This window comes from Pestalotiopsis fici (assembly GCF_000516985.1).
Source record: "Pestalotiopsis fici W106-1 unplaced genomic scaffold PFICI_Scf_12, whole genome shotgun sequence".
Taxonomy (NCBI): Eukaryota; Fungi; Ascomycota; class Sordariomycetes; order Amphisphaeriales; family Sporocadaceae; genus Pestalotiopsis; species Pestalotiopsis fici.
In genome coordinates, this window is record NW_006917102.1 from 561,211 (window position 1) to 579,967 (window position 18,757).

At 49.9% G+C, this 18,757-nt stretch overlaps 6 protein-coding genes across 6 annotated transcripts; 3 read left to right on the forward strand and 3 right to left on the reverse strand.

Moving 5' to 3' along the window:
* Window positions 1–411: 411 nt before the first annotated feature.
* Window positions 412–4,026, forward strand: PFICI_13927 (uncharacterized protein; the record flags this gene model as incomplete). The annotated part of the gene is made up of 5 exons (XM_007842508.1): window positions 412–1,716; window positions 1,776–2,666; window positions 2,717–2,789; window positions 2,845–3,583; window positions 3,648–4,026. The coding sequence occupies 5 exons, from the start codon at window positions 412–414 to the stop codon at window positions 4,024–4,026; spliced, it is 3,387 nt and encodes a 1,128-aa protein (XP_007840699.1).
* Window positions 4,027–5,668: 1,642 nt separating this feature from the next.
* PFICI_13928 (uncharacterized protein) lies at window positions 5,669–6,731 on the forward strand (the record flags this gene model as incomplete). The annotated part of the gene is made up of 4 exons (XM_007842509.1): window positions 5,669–5,906; window positions 6,029–6,196; window positions 6,253–6,633; window positions 6,688–6,731. The coding sequence occupies 4 exons, from the start codon at window positions 5,669–5,671 to the stop codon at window positions 6,729–6,731; spliced, it is 831 nt and encodes a 276-aa protein (XP_007840700.1).
* Window positions 6,732–7,902: 1,171 nt separating this feature from the next.
* On the reverse strand, window positions 7,903–9,401 carry PFICI_13929 (uncharacterized protein; the record flags this gene model as incomplete). Its single annotated transcript, XM_007842510.1, has 2 exons — window positions 7,903–8,211; window positions 8,385–9,401. 2 exons carry the CDS (start codon window positions 9,399–9,401, stop codon window positions 7,903–7,905), a joined length of 1,326 nt encoding a protein of 441 aa, XP_007840701.1.
* A 1,345-nt stretch (window positions 9,402–10,746) lies between these two features.
* Window positions 10,747–12,184, forward strand: PFICI_13930 (uncharacterized protein; the record flags this gene model as incomplete). Its single annotated transcript, XM_007842511.1, has 4 exons — window positions 10,747–11,282; window positions 11,354–11,471; window positions 11,528–11,577; window positions 11,638–12,184. The coding sequence occupies 4 exons, from the start codon at window positions 10,747–10,749 to the stop codon at window positions 12,182–12,184; spliced, it is 1,251 nt and encodes a 416-aa protein (XP_007840702.1).
* Window positions 12,185–12,683: 499 nt separating this feature from the next.
* PFICI_13931 (uncharacterized protein) lies at window positions 12,684–14,999 on the reverse strand (the record flags this gene model as incomplete). Its single annotated transcript, XM_007842512.1, has 1 exon — window positions 12,684–14,999. The coding sequence occupies one exon, from the start codon at window positions 14,997–14,999 to the stop codon at window positions 12,684–12,686; it is 2,316 nt and encodes a 771-aa protein (XP_007840703.1).
* Window positions 15,000–15,649: 650 nt separating this feature from the next.
* On the reverse strand, window positions 15,650–18,690 carry PFICI_13932 (uncharacterized protein; the record flags this gene model as incomplete). The annotated part of the gene is made up of 4 exons (XM_007842513.1): window positions 15,650–17,424; window positions 17,481–18,067; window positions 18,150–18,410; window positions 18,515–18,690. 4 exons carry the CDS (start codon window positions 18,688–18,690, stop codon window positions 15,650–15,652), a joined length of 2,799 nt encoding a protein of 932 aa, XP_007840704.1.
* Window positions 18,691–18,757: the final 67 nt, after the last annotated feature.

The window sequence follows — 18,757 nt, forward strand, 5'->3', positions numbered from 1 at the left end:
ATGACGGCCTTCCATCAACCACCTAGTGACGACGACTTACATCGTATAAGTCGGCAGGGTCTGGTCAACGGTCAATCTCGTTGATGCTGCCCCACATCTGCTGCACCTTGGAACTACACTAACCCATCAGGCTATGTACTCTGTACCCCCACTCTACTGCCTAGCTCTGCGCACTAAATTTTGAGCGCGATCCACAGTCGCAATTGCTGTCAATCAACGCGGTGCGCGTCTCCAGAACCCCACGCGTCAAGTGTACCTGAACCGACAGTAGAAACTCACAAACCTCCGATCTAGAGCGCCTGCCGGCCGACGATGCTGCGACACTTCGACGTTCTCGTCAACAGTCCTCAGGCTTAACAGCTCTACATCTTGCATAGCCTTATTCGGCTCTGATTCCACGCGCCAATCATCATGGCCTCCCGACGCCGCTCGAGATCCGTATTCGAGGAGGAGGAAGAAGACGCCGCTCCATCGTCCGGTGCCGAAGTGCCAAAACGCCAAAGGCGCGATGACTCTGACGAGGAGGAGTTGCAAAATGGAGACAATGAGGAGGCGGACGAGGCAGACTTCACTAAGTATGAAGAGGATGAGGAAGACAATCACCTGTCGCAAATCAACCTGCGTACTCCGCCCAACGAGTACTCGCCGGGAGCTGTCGTACGTGTCAAATTGGTCAACTTTGTCACCTATGAAAAGGCCGTCTTCTATCCAGGTCCCAATCTCAACATGATCATCGGCCCCAATGGTACAGGCAAGAGTTCGCTGGTGTGCGCCTTGGCTTTAGGTCTCGGATATCCGACAAATGTTCTAGGTCGAGCCACCAAATTCAGCGAGTACGTTACCCATGGTAAAAACTCGGCTGTCATCGAGATTGAGCTACAAAAACTCCCAAACGAGCGACAAAACCACGTCATTCGCCTCGAGATCACTCGAGAGAATAATAACCGACGTTTCTTCCTGCAGGGCAAGGACACAAGCCAGAAAAATGTGCAAGCACTCGTGGCACGGTTACGAATTGCCTGCGACAACTTGTGTCAATTTCTCCCTCAAGAAAAGGTCGCCGAGTTCGCCGGCCTGAGTCCCGTCCAGCTCCTACACGAGACTTTGAGAGCTGCTGCACCTGAGCAAATGATGACATGGCAGACACAGCTCAAGGAAGTGTTCAAGGACCATAAGATGGCCAAAACAAGGGTCGAAACCGATGCCGATCAGCTAAAGAACCTCCAAGAGCGTCAGCAAGGTCTCCAAGCGGATGTTGACAGGTTAAAGGAGCGAGAGAATATCAACAACAAGATTGAGGATATGAAGAATGCGCGCTGCTGTGCCGAGTACAACATTGCCCGCGATCGATACCAGGCACTGAAAAGGAAGAAGAAGGATGCAGAGAAACGCCTCAAGGCCTTGGAGCGCTCCGCTGGACCTGCGCTTGAGGCCGTCAATGACAAGGAGGAGTATCGTGGCCGGATCGATAGGGTTCTAGAACATCGCAAACGTGCCCTCAGGGATTCCGAGAGTGCCGCTGAACAAGCCTCTCGTGCCGTGGAAGCAGTCGAGGAGAAAGTCACAGAGACGCAAAACAGTATTGAGAATGAAAGAAAGGCTTTTGGCGATAAGAAGACCGAGATTGGCAAGATCCGTGCAAACATCAACAAACAAGAAGCCGAACATCGAAACGAGCCACCCCCTTTTGACCCTGTCGAATGGAATCGAAAGATTGTGAGTCGCCCGCCTGCAATGACGAGCCAGCGAAACTAATCCCCAATGTCAACGTGTAGCGAGAGAAGGAGCATGCCATGCGAGAAATGCGTACCGAAATAGGCGAAACAACGGAGAGGAGGGATGATGTCAAAGTACGGGGCAAGGAGGTCGTCGTCGATCAAAAGTCTCTCCAAAGGGAACTTGAAAAACTAGACTCGCAAGAAGGCCAAAAGGCGAGTCGCCTCAAGTCACTCAACCACGAGGTCTATGAAGCTTGGGAATGGCTTCAGGGCAATCTCGACAAGTTCGGAAAGGAAGTATTCGGCCCACCAATGCTCACCTGCTCGCTGAACGACGAACGCTACTCGAAACACGTCGAGTCGCTTCTGCAGAGGAACGATTTTCTGTGCTTTACTTGTCAAGATAAGAAGGATCACATGGCTTTGAGTGAATTCTTGTATAAGGAAAAGGGACTTTCTGTCACCATTCGAACATGTCTCACTGACTTTGAGTCGTTCAAGTCGCCTGTATCACCAGCCGAAGCCAGCGCGCTTGGCTTCGACGGATTTGCCATTGATTTTCTAGAAGGCCCGAAACCGGTTCTCGCGATGCTCTGTTCCGAGAAAAAGCTACACATGGCTGGCGTCGCCTTGAACGAAGTTAGTCGTGAGCAGTTCAACGCTCTCCAGAACAGCGAGAGGATCAGCAGTTGGGCTACAGGCGACACATTTTTCCGTGTAGTGCGGAGGAGAGAATATGGTCCAGATGCAAAGACGACGAGTACACGACAGATTGCTCCGGCCGTATATTGGACAGATTCACCAGTCGACACTTCCGAAAAGGCCGACTTACAGAGAAGACTCGGTGAGAAAGCCGTACAGAGAAGAGACCTTGCGAATGAATACAAAGAACTCGACAAAGTTGTCACAGCCCTCCTGGAGAAGAGTGATACACTGGAAGCTGAAGTGGTACGTCTGAATCCGCATGGAATTGCCGAATCTTACTAACTTAAGAATAGACACAATTGAAATCGGAAAAGTCTGAGCTGCAAACCGTTCACACGCGCTGGCAGACAATACCGGATCAAATTGGTGAGTTGCAGGAAGCGTTGATCAGTTTGTCCCTATTCCTACTGACTCTGGCCAGAAACAAACAAGGCGAATCTTAAACGAGCACTAGCCACGATGCAGGAGTGCAAAGCACGGGTTGCACAACACGAACGGAAAAGAGATCAGCTCATAATCGAAAAAGCGATGGCTGTGCTTGACCACAAGGATAAGATCTCACAGATTCGAGATGCCTATTTGGACGTGCAGGATGCGCATTTAAGGCTCATTGAGGCAGCGTCCGACGTCAGAGGATTAAAGGAGCGCAATGGCGATATTACCCGAGAGCTTGACGACAAGAGGCAAGAAATTGCAAACTATGCCAATGATGTCCAGCTAGAGCGCGAGAATGCTCAACGGGCACAGGAAAAGGTTTCCCTCATTGTCTCACAGGGAGGAGAGGGTGACCTCGAGCGTTACGAAGTCATGGTTCAAAACAAGACCCTAGATGAAATTGACGACGAGGTCAACGCTGAGAAAGCCAAGCTCGAGCTGATTCATGCGGTCAACCCCACGGTCCTCCAGCAATTTGAAGAGCGAGCCAAGAAGATTGCCGATCTGACAAAGGAGGCTGAGAAGTGGGGACGCAAGCTCGATCGGCTTGATGCACAATCTAAGGAGTTGATGGTCAAGTTCGAACCACAGCTTGAGAGGATCGTCTCAAAAGTCAATGAAGCCTTTGGGAAGAATTTCGAAAGGATCAACTGTGCTGGAGAAGTTAGTCTCCACAAGGACGAAGATTTCGAGCAGTGGGCAATTGAAATCAGAGTCAAGTTCCGGTAAGTATTTGCCCTTATTCCCCACATCTTTTGTATCATGGTTTTGTAACACGTATATGCGCAGTCCCAACGAAGAACTCCAGCTGCTCAACCAACATCGACAATCAGGTGGTGAACGTGCCGTGTCGACAGTGTTTTACATCATGGCCCTGCAGTCCATGGCGCAGGCTCCATTCCGTGTTGTCGACGAAATCAACCAGGGCATGGACCCGCGCAATGAGCGCATGGTGCATGAGCGAATGGTCGAGATTGCATGTAAAGAGCATACAAGCCAGTACTTTCTCATCACGCCAAAACTTCTTACCGGTCTGGCGTATGATGACAACATGCGTATCCTATGCATCGCCAGCGGCATACATGTGCCCGAGAATGGCCACAAGCTGGATATTGATAAGCTGATACGTCGTCAGCGTGCAGCCAAGAGTGGCCGTGTGAGCGCATGAGTTTCTCATGTCGGTCTAGGAGGAGGGAGTGATGCCGTGGTGCTGGATGGGCAGCAGGGTGTTCGTGAAATGAGCGAGGATAAACGTCTACTAGTTGTATGTATACAAAAGGTATGCACCCCTTGCTGCTTAATGAAATTATCACGGGCTGTATCTGTTTGACATGGCTCGTAAAACATTGATGATTGTTCTACATACTCCCACTTGCATGCTCACGAGTATATATTTCAAGTTGCTAGATGCTCTACCTAATTTGTATCGACAGCTGCGAATGGCATATTCATTGTTGCAACTTCCGCCCCCTCTAGTAAACCCAAAGCGCGACGTATTCATGGCGCTCAGTCCCTCCCGGGACACAAGCTCGCCCTCTCCTGCGTGGAACGCATAGTAGCGGACCGGTACTGCTCGGCGTCGCTCTAGCACAGTCGAGTGACATGAATTGATGTATGTGCACATACCGATTTGTGGCCTAGGCAAGACAGTGCCGTATACCATGCCGTATTCATAGTCTAGGCGCGTAGTGCTTGACCGGGACGGAGACGTCCGGCAGGATACGAATGGATAGACTTACGAATGCGACATCGGTCCGGAGGGTGTGCTCCCTGTACGGTCCTAGCCGGTCTCTGACAGAATCTAGCCGTCATTGGCACCTGCGTTGGAGGTCCCGACCAGGAAGCAAACACCAAGGAAGCTGAGCTGCGCAGAGTCGTCGTAGTTTCTGCCCCGAACGGTACCCGTGCTGTACCTGCTGAGTTTACAAAGCTAGCAGGTTCGCAAAACTCAAGTGGCTGTTGTGATTTGAGAAATCGCACCTGAAGCAGCTGTCGATTCCGGCGGGGAGATGAGCTGGTCTTTGGGAAGCAGCAGGCGGAATGCTGCTACTCGCCTGAATCTGACATCCGCAATGAGACTGCAACGGCGAGAGTGCTATCGAAAGCACATTCCTTTTCAAACACAATCGAGTGTTTCATTAAAGGCCGCACCTCCCATGACGCCCCCATTTGTTTCTCAAATATTCTCACTGCAGTCACCCAAGATGCTGAGAACAAATGTCGATTCGTTCGCCATTTCGTTGCCATAATCTCCGCACAAGATTGCCCATCAAGCGAGATTCCAGACATCGACAAATCTAATTTTGATCGTACTGTACAGCTCTGCAGATGAATTTATCAACTTAAGCTCTAATTCCATGGCATTGGGCATGACATGTGCGAATGAAATACTTCCTCATGTTTACATTGATGGCCAAACTTGGGACTGGTCATACCTACCTACCTCCTACCTACATACATCAAAGGTAGCGCTTCTTTCACACCTATCTAGGTACTCATTGGTCTTTACTGACTGCCTGCTCGATAGGATGACAAGCTCAGTCCAAGTGCCTTCTGTACTCGCGGACTGCAGACTTGGAAAGCGCGTTTGACGCGACTGCCTCGAAACCAATAGTGCGACAATTCCTGCCCACCATGCCAGGTACTTTTTTAATAATTCCGCGGCTTGATGAATTCTTCCCTTTTCTTCTTTTTCTTTCCTTCCCCACGCCCAAGACTCTCAAGCCAAGATTCTCAAATGATCTGTCATTGACATCACGGTTTACCGCACAATTGATAATAGAATACCACTTCCTTCCCCTACGTCTGCAATGAGTACCACCAACTCAGAGGTCAAAAAAGAAGACGAAGATGTAGATGAGGAGATCATCTCGCAAGCGGCTGCCTCTCAGATGGCTTCTAATGTGAAGCCGGAGCTTGAGCTTCGTCTGGATCATACGCCAGTGATCAAGAAGGAGTACAAAGACATACCGGAAGGAATCATCTCACATGCTCCAGCCTCCGAAATGGCTTGCAATATCAAGCCAGAGGTTGAGCTTTCTCCTGATCGTAAGTACTTTTCTTCATCTTCTGGCTCATCGTAGCTCAGACCATATTTGAACCGTCAGTCTTCATGACAAATACCTGCGCCACACCTTGACGATATAATTACTGACTTACTCATGCAATAGTCAAGCCGAAGACCACCATCTCTACCTCTCAATACCGAGATACACCGACACGTGGTAACAAAGTGAACAAACACGAGCGACGTGTCTGTTACAATTGCAAGCAGCGAGGACATTTGGCTCGAAACTGCCGGAATACCAGCGTCATACACCATACAGTTGTGTCCCAAGGTAGATACCTGAGCACAAACCCACGCACCCCGTTCGGGCTGTACTAATAATTACAGGAGGTGTACAGCACCATTACTCTCATGTAGCGAACACCGCTTCCACCACGCCTAGCCGTGGTGATGTCAACATTTATGGCAGAAATGCTGACATCACCAAACACTGTGGCAGTAATACCACGAACGTGTTCGGTGGAAACGGGGACATCACCATCCATGCCGGAGGTGGCATTGTGAACATTTTCGGTGGAAATGGCGACATCAACGTTTACGGCGGAAGTAGTGCCACGAACGTCTTCGGTGGAAATGGAGATATCACCATCCACGGTGAGAGTGGTACCACAACCATTCTCGGAGGAACTGGCAATATTATGATGAAACGAGGGGGCCGCATAGCGAAAATCTCCACTGGGCTTGGTCGTATTACCGTAAACGGCGTCAGTATGTAGGCTTCCTTGCATGCCGGTATCACCAGTTGGAATTGAACATCAACAGGCATATACCAGAAGAGGCGCATCTTTAGGGTTGTCGCACTGTAGTTTACAGAGGTTTTAACCATAAGTCGTGTTGCTTGCTTAGGTCAGCTCCATATTTTTGGTACTATATTGACGTATGATGAACTACAACCACGACCATCCATGGCCGCAAAAGCATCAGCAATAATACAGTAGTATGGACTCTGCTTATAGCTGGTCAGATGATGACAGGAGGTACCAGTAGCACCCTGCGGACAGTGATGATCATTTAGCAAAGCTCCAGCGCCACTTTCACAATGCGAACACATGTTAAGACGGGACAGATTGCTGGGTTCTCGCTTGTGCGCGTTGGTATTTCAACATTGATCCAATCGAATATGACACTCCTCTGCGCTCGACAAGGAGAAGTAATCTTGACGTCTTGGCTTTCGAAAACATGGTCCTTGAGTGGGACTCCTTGGAAGTTCGCTCTCAGGCTGAGCGCGCCCCAAGCAATTACCAGTCAGCATCGGCTTGTTTGCGGGCCCGAAAACAGATACCGGGACCATGACTGCCAATATGAGTCATGGCCAATCTTGGTATCTTGAATTGTGGGAGTTGGAGTTGTCAGACAGTAAGAAATGGGCTCCTCACGCACCTATACAGTCTCAATTGATGGCTGTTGGTTTCAACCAAGGAATACATTTCTCAAATTCTCACCAGGTAACATCTAAGGCGCTATGTTTCACAAGAATAGGGAATCTGTGGTATGTATCCTGTCCTCAATTTCGATGTGAACTGTCTAAAGAAGCCACATAGATTCAAGATTCCATACCATCTACAGATTCACCACCCAAGGAGGCTTTGTGTTGCGTTCTGATATAAGTTTCTTGACTACGAACCTCGCAATCCGACTTCTCAGTCGTATCCAGCGTTGCAAGGCGACAATCGTAAACGCAGCCGCCTAGTCCCGTATTTGTCCCTGCCCGTAATATCGCCATTCACCGACGTAGGCTGGGGTGCTCCCGTTGCGCCCGTTGGTAGTCGCATAAACCCCGACGCGTGTCCCTAATTATTGTGAGTCATGCTATTCTATTCATCAGATACTGGCATCTCCCTTACCAGTATAGATTGTTCTCAGGGAGCCAGTTTTGGCGTATGCAACGGGTTGTTCCTGGGATTGATGCAGCTCAGGAGCTGCCGATAACGCGTACTGTGTAGAGTTGACTGCTTTGATCTGCAGTCGTATCAATTGTTAATTCCATCCGTCGGGAAAAGGAAACAGGGTCTCCTCGATCTCGGCAGTCTCGCTCTCGCCGCGGAACCGAAAGAATGACGCAAGCGGTGAGCCGGTTCCATTGTTTACGCTGCTGCCAGGCAAAAGGACAACACCCAATTCGACATGGTCATCTTGAGAGATATACAATGTGACGCCAGCTTCCTCATCGATCTGCTGCGGTTGGAAGTCTACCACGGCTGAGAAGCTGAATAAGGTTTCTGTTTGTCGCCGAGCAAGCAGCGTGGGTCCGTTGGGCGGCACGAATCCAAACTCACCAGTCAAATTCTGAAACGAAGGTATCAGTCGCAGTGTATTCTCGTGTCCGGGCGGAGACACATGGTAGGACTGCTTGTCAGGGAGATGCTGGTATATGAAATGTGCCGGTATCGACGAGTTGGGGGCGAATCAATTATGTCCGGCTTGGATATAGTATCGGTGTCAGACTCTGGGCACTGTACAGCCGCCTGTAGTGGCCATCCTGACATGACGCCTCGGACTTGAGTGGCCACTGGCCAACCTTCAGCTGACCACGAGACGGGATATAGGACAGTCTCCCTGCCCATCGGCACGGCGAGATTGACCAAGTCGGCTCTCATGGCAAGCGCCACTCCCCACCAATTTCCGTTGGCGTCTGGGAACAGGTCTGCGTGTCCTACGGCCTGGATGTATTCAGTCGTGTTTGCGTTAGTAAGGACCGGGTTCCCCGGAAAGGACTCGTAGGGGCCCGTGATTGCTTCGGATCGAGCGATGATGGCCATGTGGTCGAGGAAAGTCCCTCCTTCGGCAGCCACCAAGTAGTAGAAGGCATCCTTCTTGAGCATGCGCGGCCCCTCGAGAGACGGGCTCCCTGTGCCATTCCATACATTGATCTGCAGGCCAATCTCGCCTGTCTCAACGTCCAGCGGTGCCAGAAACATTCCAGGACGAGAATTCATATCTCCCGCACCAAGCATATAGAACTGTCCGTCATCATCCCAGAACAGACTTGTATCATATCCGTTAAAATCAAACCGAGTCACGTCAGACCACGAACTTGAGTCGTACGGGTTGCGTGCTGTGAAGAGGACATTGTTCCACCGTGATGCATCCGAAATGTTCTTGGTGTCGTCAACAACCGTAGTGCTCACGTAAAAGGTGCCATTGTGATAGCGAATGGTTGGCGCCCATATCCCGCCTGTTTCTGAAACCTCGGTGGTGAACTCGGGCAGCTGCGAGGGCCGGTTCAAGACACTACTTATCAACGTCCATGTCTGCAGATCCTGGCTCGCATAGATTGGCAGTCCAGGAAACGCTAGAAAAGTCGAGGTGACGTAAAAGAAGGTTTGGTTCCAAGATTCCACAAAGATGCAAGTAGGATCTGGATGAAAGCCAGGCAGGATCGGGTTGGTGTAAGTGCTGTTGATGTCTTCGCGAGCCGAAGCTGCGGAAGTGGACAGAGCCCAGGCAGCAAGTATGGCGATAGAGTATAGTTTCATGACTGCGCAAGCTCTCTGAGTTGGAATAGTGGTATCAGTATTGGTTCTACCGTGTGAATGCTACGAGGAGTAGCTCATGGTATAAGCGGTGCATATATTCGAGCGACAAGCAAATACGTCAGTGTTTCAATTGACTATGTAGCTTGAGGAGCAACCACTATCTCGTCAGTCAATAACCCGAGCTCAATATTAAGCTGGGTTTCTATTTTGCTTTCCGCGTGCCCGATGCCGATTGATTCCCTCGTGGCCGAACCAGTTGTAGCGTTTCTCGGGGTTTTCGGGTTCCGGTAGAGCTCTCGGATGAGCCTTGTCTTGACCTTGCTACTAAGGTAGCTCCTAAGAAGGTATAGTCTCTGCAGAAAAGGGAGTAATATAAGTATATTCGAAGCGTTGGCCAAGTACGTACGACTATAGGTTCCAAAATACTCGGCATCCCGTCCGCTTTGCCCTAGATGAAATGGAAACCGTCTTGTTCTCTGTACCTAGGTCGGCAACGCGCCCACTTTATCGAGCCCTTGCGCACGCTTCAATCTCAAGTTGTTCTCTACAGAGTACCACTTGAGCAGGTATGATCGCTCGAATGCCGTGCTGGTCAGACAGTGCTGATGGTTTTATCTAGAACAAGTTTTACGCGTCAGCACATACCTATGTAGGTATGCATAAGTTTAAAGTCATTTAAAAGTTGGAAGAGCATGCGGCATGCATGTGGTTCATTGCGCTGTGCGTACGCGCTATTGGTTGTGGGGCTCGACCATGGCGCGTGGGTTGTTGGCGTTGATGCATACCAGGTACCTACTGCGCTGGTCCAATCAGTCTCGGCTTCCCCATGCCGCAACTGGCAGAACGGTTATACAATTTTGCAGGTTAGTCCTTTTATTCTTTTAAACCATTAACGGAATACTAAATTTCAAGAACGTATTTAAAACATGGGAGTTGTGATATTTCTTTGGCATTCTAGGGTCACGTCTTGTGTTTCATTGCCTGGAAATTGATCCCGCATGCAGGTTGGTACAGCGGTTGGCCCATAACGGCCCACAAGCCCCTGGCCAACGCTTTTCACTTCCATCGTCTCAACCTCGGACAACGACACAGCTGTTGCATCAATACGGCGGAAGACAGTGCGCGCAAAGCTCTATTCTGCACCCAAAAGCATGGCCTGCGCTATCACTTTTGCCTATTTGACCCGAGTCCTGCAGGTTTTACTGCTATTTAACACGCGGCCATCTTTTGCATTCTCGCATCGTGCTGACGGGGACAAGGCCAGGGTCGCGGACCTGTCAACGTCGTCGGACAGAATGTTTCCAATCGTACCAGATTATGTGACTAGCCATGGTAAGAGCTCACCATGCTCCATCAACAGTATGCTTCAATTATGCTCGGCACTGTGGTTTCGGGCGGCCTGTGTTGGAATGCAATACTAATCTATACACTTTACAACACAGCACCGCTTGTGCGACTGCATTCGCAAGATTCGGTTCGTCCATCTGACATAGCCCAGCACCTGCAGCACACCACACCCATGCTGAAGATGGCCTCCGTAGCCGGTTTGCCTGAGCTCGACCTGGATAACCTGGGTTTGCTGAATGTGATGTCCGAGGGCGCTGAAAAAGTTGCACTCACTGCCATTGATGATATTATAGATCTGCCCGTCTGGCTGAGGGGGGAGACACCCGATGAAATGGGAGCACTACGTAACTCTACTGCTTGTGTGGTGATCCTTGTCGGATCCGAGAAGGATTCTAGCGACTTTGATGCATTCTACTTTTATTTCTACTCGTACAACCGGGGCCCTAACATCACCCAGGTATTAGCACCTATCAAGGGTCTAATTGAGGACAGTCTGGAAGGCGGCATGCATTTCGGAGACCACGTTGGGGACTGGTAAGTATTCATTACCGCCATTCCATCCACTCTTAGGCCACTGCCATTTACTGATGATTATCTGTGCCCAGGGAGTATAATATGGTTCGCTTCCGTAAAGGGCGGCCTACTGGACTCCATTTCAGTCAGCATTCCGATGGAGCTACATATGACTGGGACGACCCAAGTCTATCAAAAGATAACGGACGGGTGCGTCTGCATCATCGCTACATTTTAAATGTCATATAATGTTAACATAAAGATAGCCTTTGGTATACAGCGCATACGGCTCTCATGCAAACTACATATCTGCCGGGTAGGTCTGCTGCGACACGTTTATAAAAATGAATTCCAACTAACGCATTCATGACTTTAGGGATCACGTCCATGATTCTGTGTTACTCGACTACTGTGATGCAGGTCAATTATGGGACCCAGTTTCCTCGGCATACTTTTATCATCTGGAGCCTGTCACTTTTGAGCTAACTCGAATGTTCTTATTCGATCCACCGAAAGAGTCCAATCTCACGTCGTTTGTCTACTTTTCCGGTCTCTGGGGCGATCTACAGTATGAAGATGAGGATACTCGCCAAAGCACGGTTCCGTATTTTGGCTTGAAACGCTACGTCTCTGGTCCATCAGGTCCAATTACAAAGCACCTCGTAAGAAGAGGACTTTTCCCTGACCAACGTGAGAGAAAGTCCTGGTTGCAATGGGGTATTGGCATTTTCATGTCACTATACCCTTGCTGCCTACGTGGATGGAAAGCGTGGGCATCGGGCACAATGATCATTGTGATATTGATCGTAATAGTGATCATGGTTCGGTACGCTGTGAAACAGTCTCAGTTAAAGGGGCGAGGATACAAAAAGATCGAAAGTACTGAGGACATACCACCCAACGACATTGAGAACAGTGGATAAAGGGCGACATGATTTTACAGATACTAAATTTAAAATGATAATTCCAGAAATTAGAAGGTACAAGAATTTTCTAGCATTCATCTTGGTGAACATATATGTCTCAATAATGGGAGAATATCAATTCACACTTGTGGTGGCAGAGCGGGACCAGTCCGGAATGGCGCGGGAGGGCTGTATACGGGACAACCCGAGGGCCGTTGTTCTCCACCTCATTATTGGTACCATACTAATTGAGATGGGATGCGGCAATTACATGCGTCAAAATAAGCTTGCGCTTGGTTTGGCTTGAAATTTCTCGGCTTTGTATGTATATGTACTACTTGTGTATAAGCTCAGGACTCACTAACGTACCCCAGGTTTAGTTGGAAGGCGCAAATCTAGTACCATATGAGGGGTAGAAACAATAACGTTGGCAGCTATAGCTAGACCTTCTCTCTTCAGAATCAAATCACCACACCTCTTCGTTCTTGGAATCGTTTTCCATACTAGGCCGTGCCCATCAGGCGAGGAAGAACTCCCTCCAACCTGTCTTGGGAGCAAATGATCCTCTATCAAAGGCGCTCTGATACAACTTGGCCAGGCCTCTGCGACGGTGCATCCCGGAATCTGAATCTCTCTCAATGAGAAAAGCATAGTATAGATTCCACTCGGACGCCTCTCTCTCTTCAGGGACATAGTAGTTCCAAGTATCGAGCTCCTCCATGGAAAAGTCCCTCGCTTCCGAGACGGCCACAAACTCGCATATACCTCCGACGTGCTGGAACCACGACTTCTCGAGGACAATGGTGCCGCACCAATTTTGGCTCGAGTCTAGGATGCCGAATCTGTGCAGTCCTTCCTGGAGTTCCGGCTTGAAGGTATCTGTGGACATTGTTTTTCGCGAGAGCTGGAAGAAGCCTGACAGGGACCAGAAATGGAGACATTTTGGAGGTATTGGCCTACTTGGACTGATTGGAGGCTTTTCACCAGCTGAAGCGAGTCCATGACGTTGGTACACCATTTCTAAAAGCTGCCGAGATTGTGATGCTCTTTCTCCGTAGCCAGACCATCTACTGCCGCTTGTTTCGAGAGCTTCTGAGTCGGACGGTTTCTGGTCCCGTCCTGGGCACGGGGGCAGGGCATCTTTAACATCACTGTCATCATCACCCCATGACCACACGATCCAAGTGTGTTCGACCAGCCAGGATCTGAGGTTGTGGAGTGTTCCAGAAAGTAGTGACAAACGCCAATTCACACCTCCAGCCCTACAACACCAGGACCAGCTCGGAAACATATCCTTTCCGTCCAGGTAGGGGTTGGAAGTCCTCTCGTAAGAGCTTGAATCGCTGCCTGTCATATCCCACAACAACGCCCAATCAAAGTGAGTTAGGGGGAGACCGAAGAGGAACCTCGATTTGAGCTGCTGGCCTAGTGGACCTTCCAAACCTCTGAAGGCAATCAGTTTGTCTTTTCCGAACGTCAATTTCCTAGCACTATACAGCTCCACAGCCGAAGTGAATTGCCGTACCGGATTCAAAGACCAGAGAAGGTGGAGTGGCGACTCGACCATGTCCAAATTCCATGCACTCTGGGATGATTCCGAATCCACTTCTTCGGACCAGGTCGCCTGGCGACACTGGAAAAAGACTCGCTCCTCGACGAATACCAAGGACCGTGGCGATAACATGCGTTCTTGAAATGTCCAAGCTCTTGAGTTCCACTGTGTATATCGAATACGGCTTTCCACAGGCTTCACAGCTATCAGATCGAGCCCAAAACATCGTGTTACAAGCTGTTGTGTTGTGCGAGGCGTATGTACCGAGCCAGGCATGCCTCTGTTCGCATCGAAGCCGGCTGCCGCACAAATATTGATCTTCCCGCTGCTATATATATGTTCCATCAGAGGCGCCATTTTCTCCCAGTCTTCCTCATCGCCCTGGATGATGCAGAGCGCGTCGATCCAGACAAATCGTATTCCGAGTTTGTACACCACAGCCATGACATCGCGCAGGGTCCTTTGCATTGATTCAGAACGAACGGGCAGATGCCGTCTAAACTCGTCATAATTCGATCGGTAGAGCATGTAAGCCATTTGTGTAGCACCCCAAACATAGCTGGCCGTGGCATACTCGAACTCGTCAGGCATTTCGTGTGGTTCAACGATGCGTTCTTCTTGAAGGTCAATATAGCGGACCTTGGCCGCGAGACCCTGCATCTTGATCATGCGGGAGGGCGGCTTGCATGCTGCGTGATGCGTGCTATCGCATAGATCTAGCCAACGTTTTAATCTCTCGATATCCACATGGGTGTGTGGGATGAGGCGACCTAGGAATGAAGGCGAAGAATCAGCCTTGGTCCCTTGTAGGGCAGGCTTCAAGGGAACAATATAAGCATCTGGGAATGTGCCGTCTGGGTTGAATATGTGAAGCCGACGCGAGGGGTTTGTCGTTTGCGGCCCATGGTCCGATACAGAGTTCGAATTGTCATCTAGGAGACGCCCATCGAGTATCCAATCAACCATGCAGGCGATCCTTTTCCCTTCCTCTGTCAAGCCGTCCAGTCCGATTCGGAACTGTTCGCCCTGGGAATGCGTCGCTTCGAAGAGCAAACGACACAAGGGACAGGTGAGCCGCCTCTGATAGATCTCATCGAGATAGCCGAGACTGTGACAGTCGAGTCCCGATGGATCGAAAGTGTTGCCGAGGACGCCGGGCAACTGGCTAGGCCCCTCCGATTGAGCGGGAATGAATTTCTCAATGGTCAAATTGAGTTTTTCGCATCCTTGGCAGAGCTGTCCATTCTGCATTTCGATACCCGGATCACCACCATTCGCCATATCGTCGGCGATTCAAAGATTTGGGCCCCTGCACGCTCAAAGAGCGGGGTCCGGACTCAGGGGGTGAGTTCTCAAGCTCGCTCCGCAAAGGACTTTGTTGTCATTGACTGAGATGACGCTGGCTTTCCTTTTGAGGGATTTCGACTTATTGTATCTACCTGCCTACCTAGATTACGTATTTCAGTCACGAACCTGGTGCGGCTGAGGAGGATTGACGTCTGATATGGTGGGTGGTAGAGATATGACTGTGGGTATTTGTACCTCATATGCAGCCGCCGTAAACAGTATTCCGTAGTGGGGAACATTTTTCGGTATAGCCACTTTAAGCTCGCGTCACTTGCTTCCCTCTTCTTCGCCATCAAACACACACCACTTCTTTTTGTATCCTTTTCATCAACAGCCTGTCAGTGTACAAGACATAGCCCAAATGCCCCTTTCAACGTTTCCGCTTCACAACCCAGCGACTAAAATTGATAAAGCGATGGAGCGCAATACTCGACTTTTGAAGAACGCCAGCGACGGTCCCGTCGGCGCTAATAAGGCCAGTCAAAGAGATCCCGGGCCTCACCTGCTGTGCCGCATTAATTCACAGCGTAAGCTACGCAAAGATTATGAATATTTGAAAATGGGCAAGACCGTAATGCTTAGATTTATAAACTATATATTTTTTCCCATTGTGGGAGTAGCTTCTCAAACTCTAAAATGATCTGGGTATAATATCTCCTCTGCAGCATGGTATCCTTTAGCGAGTACTCTCGCAATCCAAGTCCAAAGTCACAGTCCAGACACATGCGGACGATGCGGCCATAGCTAGTTCCCATTTGATTCCCAGCCGAGTACTTGACCGTCAGCAGCCTCTCCGCCAAGGATTCTCCGGACCTAGATGAAGGTGCGTGCTTTGATAGTAGTGATATAATAGACTCGATGGGCATTTCGTACTCGAGCTCCAAGAGTATGACTCCTAGACCGAACAGAATTGGGTTTTTGATCCACGGGTCAGTATGTTGTTCACTGACAGTTTGCTTGGCTTTTCCCAGAACTGAGCCTAGTTGTTGAAAAAGAAATGGATTTGTGAGGCGGCAATCAGTCGCACTCGAGCTCCAAAATGATACGTCAGCCCGGGAGAATGCGTTTTCAAGCCAGGGTGTGGAGTGGTGGGCCAGGACAATCTTGGCCAGCTGGAACGCGAACCGCATTTTCTCGGCTTTGCTCACACGGTCAGAGTTCCTGACTTCAGTGTTATCTGGCTGCATCCAAGACAGGGTTGGCATAGCCATGCCGAACATCCTCCTTGCCGGTTTTACGAGCTGAACCGACAGATTTGTGGATTCAGAGGAGGCTAAACAGCCCACATGAGTCCTGGAATCGCTCGAGTCCGTGGTTCTCAAGGTGCACAAGGGCTCAAGGATTGGGCCGAGCATAATCTGCTCCTGTTGGGCTTTCGTCAATTGGCCTTCAAATATCACTTTACGGCCTCTGGTTTCCCCTCTTTCACGAACATCTCTGACTGGCGGCCTTGGAATCTCGTCGCCTTGATCGAATAGGTCGGAATTACTATCCGCGCTGCGAGGCTGATCAGCTGCCATGGGGCATGTAATTTCAAACGAAGTCGACTCCTGGGATTGACCGAGGGCAGAATTAGTCAAAACGAGGTCGAATGTGACGGAAGATTTCTGGTCCTGGTACCAGCTCGAAGATCCAGCCATGGATGGCGCCAATTTCAAGCTTGTTGAGTGAACTGGGTGCTCTGCACAAGACCACAGGTTCCCACAAGCATTTTGCAAATGCCGCGATACTTGATTCACCCTGCTAATCCTCGACAGCTCGACATCTATCGTGGGTCCGTCGTCGGGGAGATTAGGCCCAAGACCATGAAGATGACCGCGAGAGCGAACCAAGGCGTGAATGTCGAGGTTGAACGAGCGAAAGCGAGCGAGATCTCGGTGTTCAATGCGACCGAGTTGAGGCAGGATTACAGCCGCGGCATGTTGTTCGTAGTCACTAAGCACCGACCAGATGCGCCTCCCTGCATTGTCCTCTAGAGCCAAAGTCTGGTCTTGAGAGCATTGGAGCAATTGCAACAAATCAGCCGGGTCGTCATCTCGCGAGTATATGAACTGGTAAAGACTGTCTGCGCTGTCTTGAATGACTGACGAGAGGAGAAGAAAGCATTGAGTCTGGAACATAAGACGGAGGGTAGTGAGTTGCGCGGTAACTACCTTGGTGTGCGCCGGCTGGTCGTTGACAGCCTGATTATAGGCGCTAAGAATCCGCGTAATTGCAAGGATGACCAATACACCAGTGCCAAAGTCCTCCACGTAAGAGCTCACAGGCCGTTCCCAATCCATGTCCAAAAGCGTGAGGAACTTGCGGGCAGGATTGTGGCCAGAATCCATGTGCAAGGGCGCATTTGAAGATTTCACGTCTAGTAAATTTTGTTAGCAATCAGCGCTTGCTGTGCGATGAATAGATGTTACAAACAAGTCTCATCCCATGAAGCCAGTTGCCTCGCGCATTCTTCGATTTCCTTGGACACTTCAGCGGTATATTGAATGGTCGCCGACTGCATGATTGGCAATTTCATGAAGTCTGACATCTCAATGTCAGAAACGCCTTGAGACACTGAAAATCTAAAGTAACGCCGAGACCGTATGAGCTGATTGCAGTAGTGACTGCTCTTGAAAGCAATGTGCTTGGTGTTTGCATCTGTTGCAATTTTGGCGAGCGACGCAAGCACAGCGTGGAGACTATTCTTCTTTGGATCGAATCCCGGGCGAACCGAGATACCCGTGCCTAGACTGAGAAGGCAACCGACCTGCCGGTCTGGCCACAAGGATCGAGCTTCGTTCACGGCCTCTTCGACCGGGTTATTGGCCCTCACTGCGCCGTCCACAAAGGTAGCACCGCCTCTTCTCAGAGTTATGGGTTCAAAGAACAGAGGTGCAGCCGAAGTGGCGCGCGCGGCTTCCCAAATGCTACATTCGTAGTTGAACTGTCCTGGAGCGTTTGATCTGTAGGATCGGAGCAGTTGCACGTTTGATGAGTATGCGTCAACAGCGCAGACAAAGCTAAACGCAGATGTGTATATTATCAGTATCAAGCTAGTAGGGCAGATTTGCAGGAAAACATCGGGCAGGGATGGGAGCCTACATCTTGCACCGAGCATCGTCGGATTCGGATTCTCTCAGGTCAAGTTCGGGATCCATTTGTTTTTCGGAGAGCAGATTGCAGATTGCATCTTGGAGATTTTGGCCTCGAAACCAGTGACGGTTCATCTCTGCCCCCAGAACCTTGAGTACTGCAAAATCGGACCACCACTTCTTTTTGAATATGATTAGAGAGAGCTTCTTGTAGGCCTCGATAGCCTCTTCTATTGGCATTCGCAACCTCCCTAGCATAATAGCAATGAGACTGTCATATAGTCAGTGGAGCTCCCAGCCCAGAAATTCTACCGTTGGTAACACAGTCCAATTTAGGGCTGTAATGTGCAAAAAGTGGTCCAGTCACGTACTTACCCGCCAGTTGAAGTACCTGCGATCAAGTCAAAGTATTCATGTGGATGTACTTTCCTGCCAGTCACGGTTTCGATTGATTGGAATATGCTCTGTAGTAGCAAAAGAGACGTCAAACCCCGCACTCCACCGCCATCTTTCACCGTGGATTGCTTGTCAGCCCGCTTTGGTTTACTCATTTATTCCTTGGTCATACCTAATGATAAGATCCTCAGAGGAACTTGTTTTCGGGGCGGCATCTTTCTG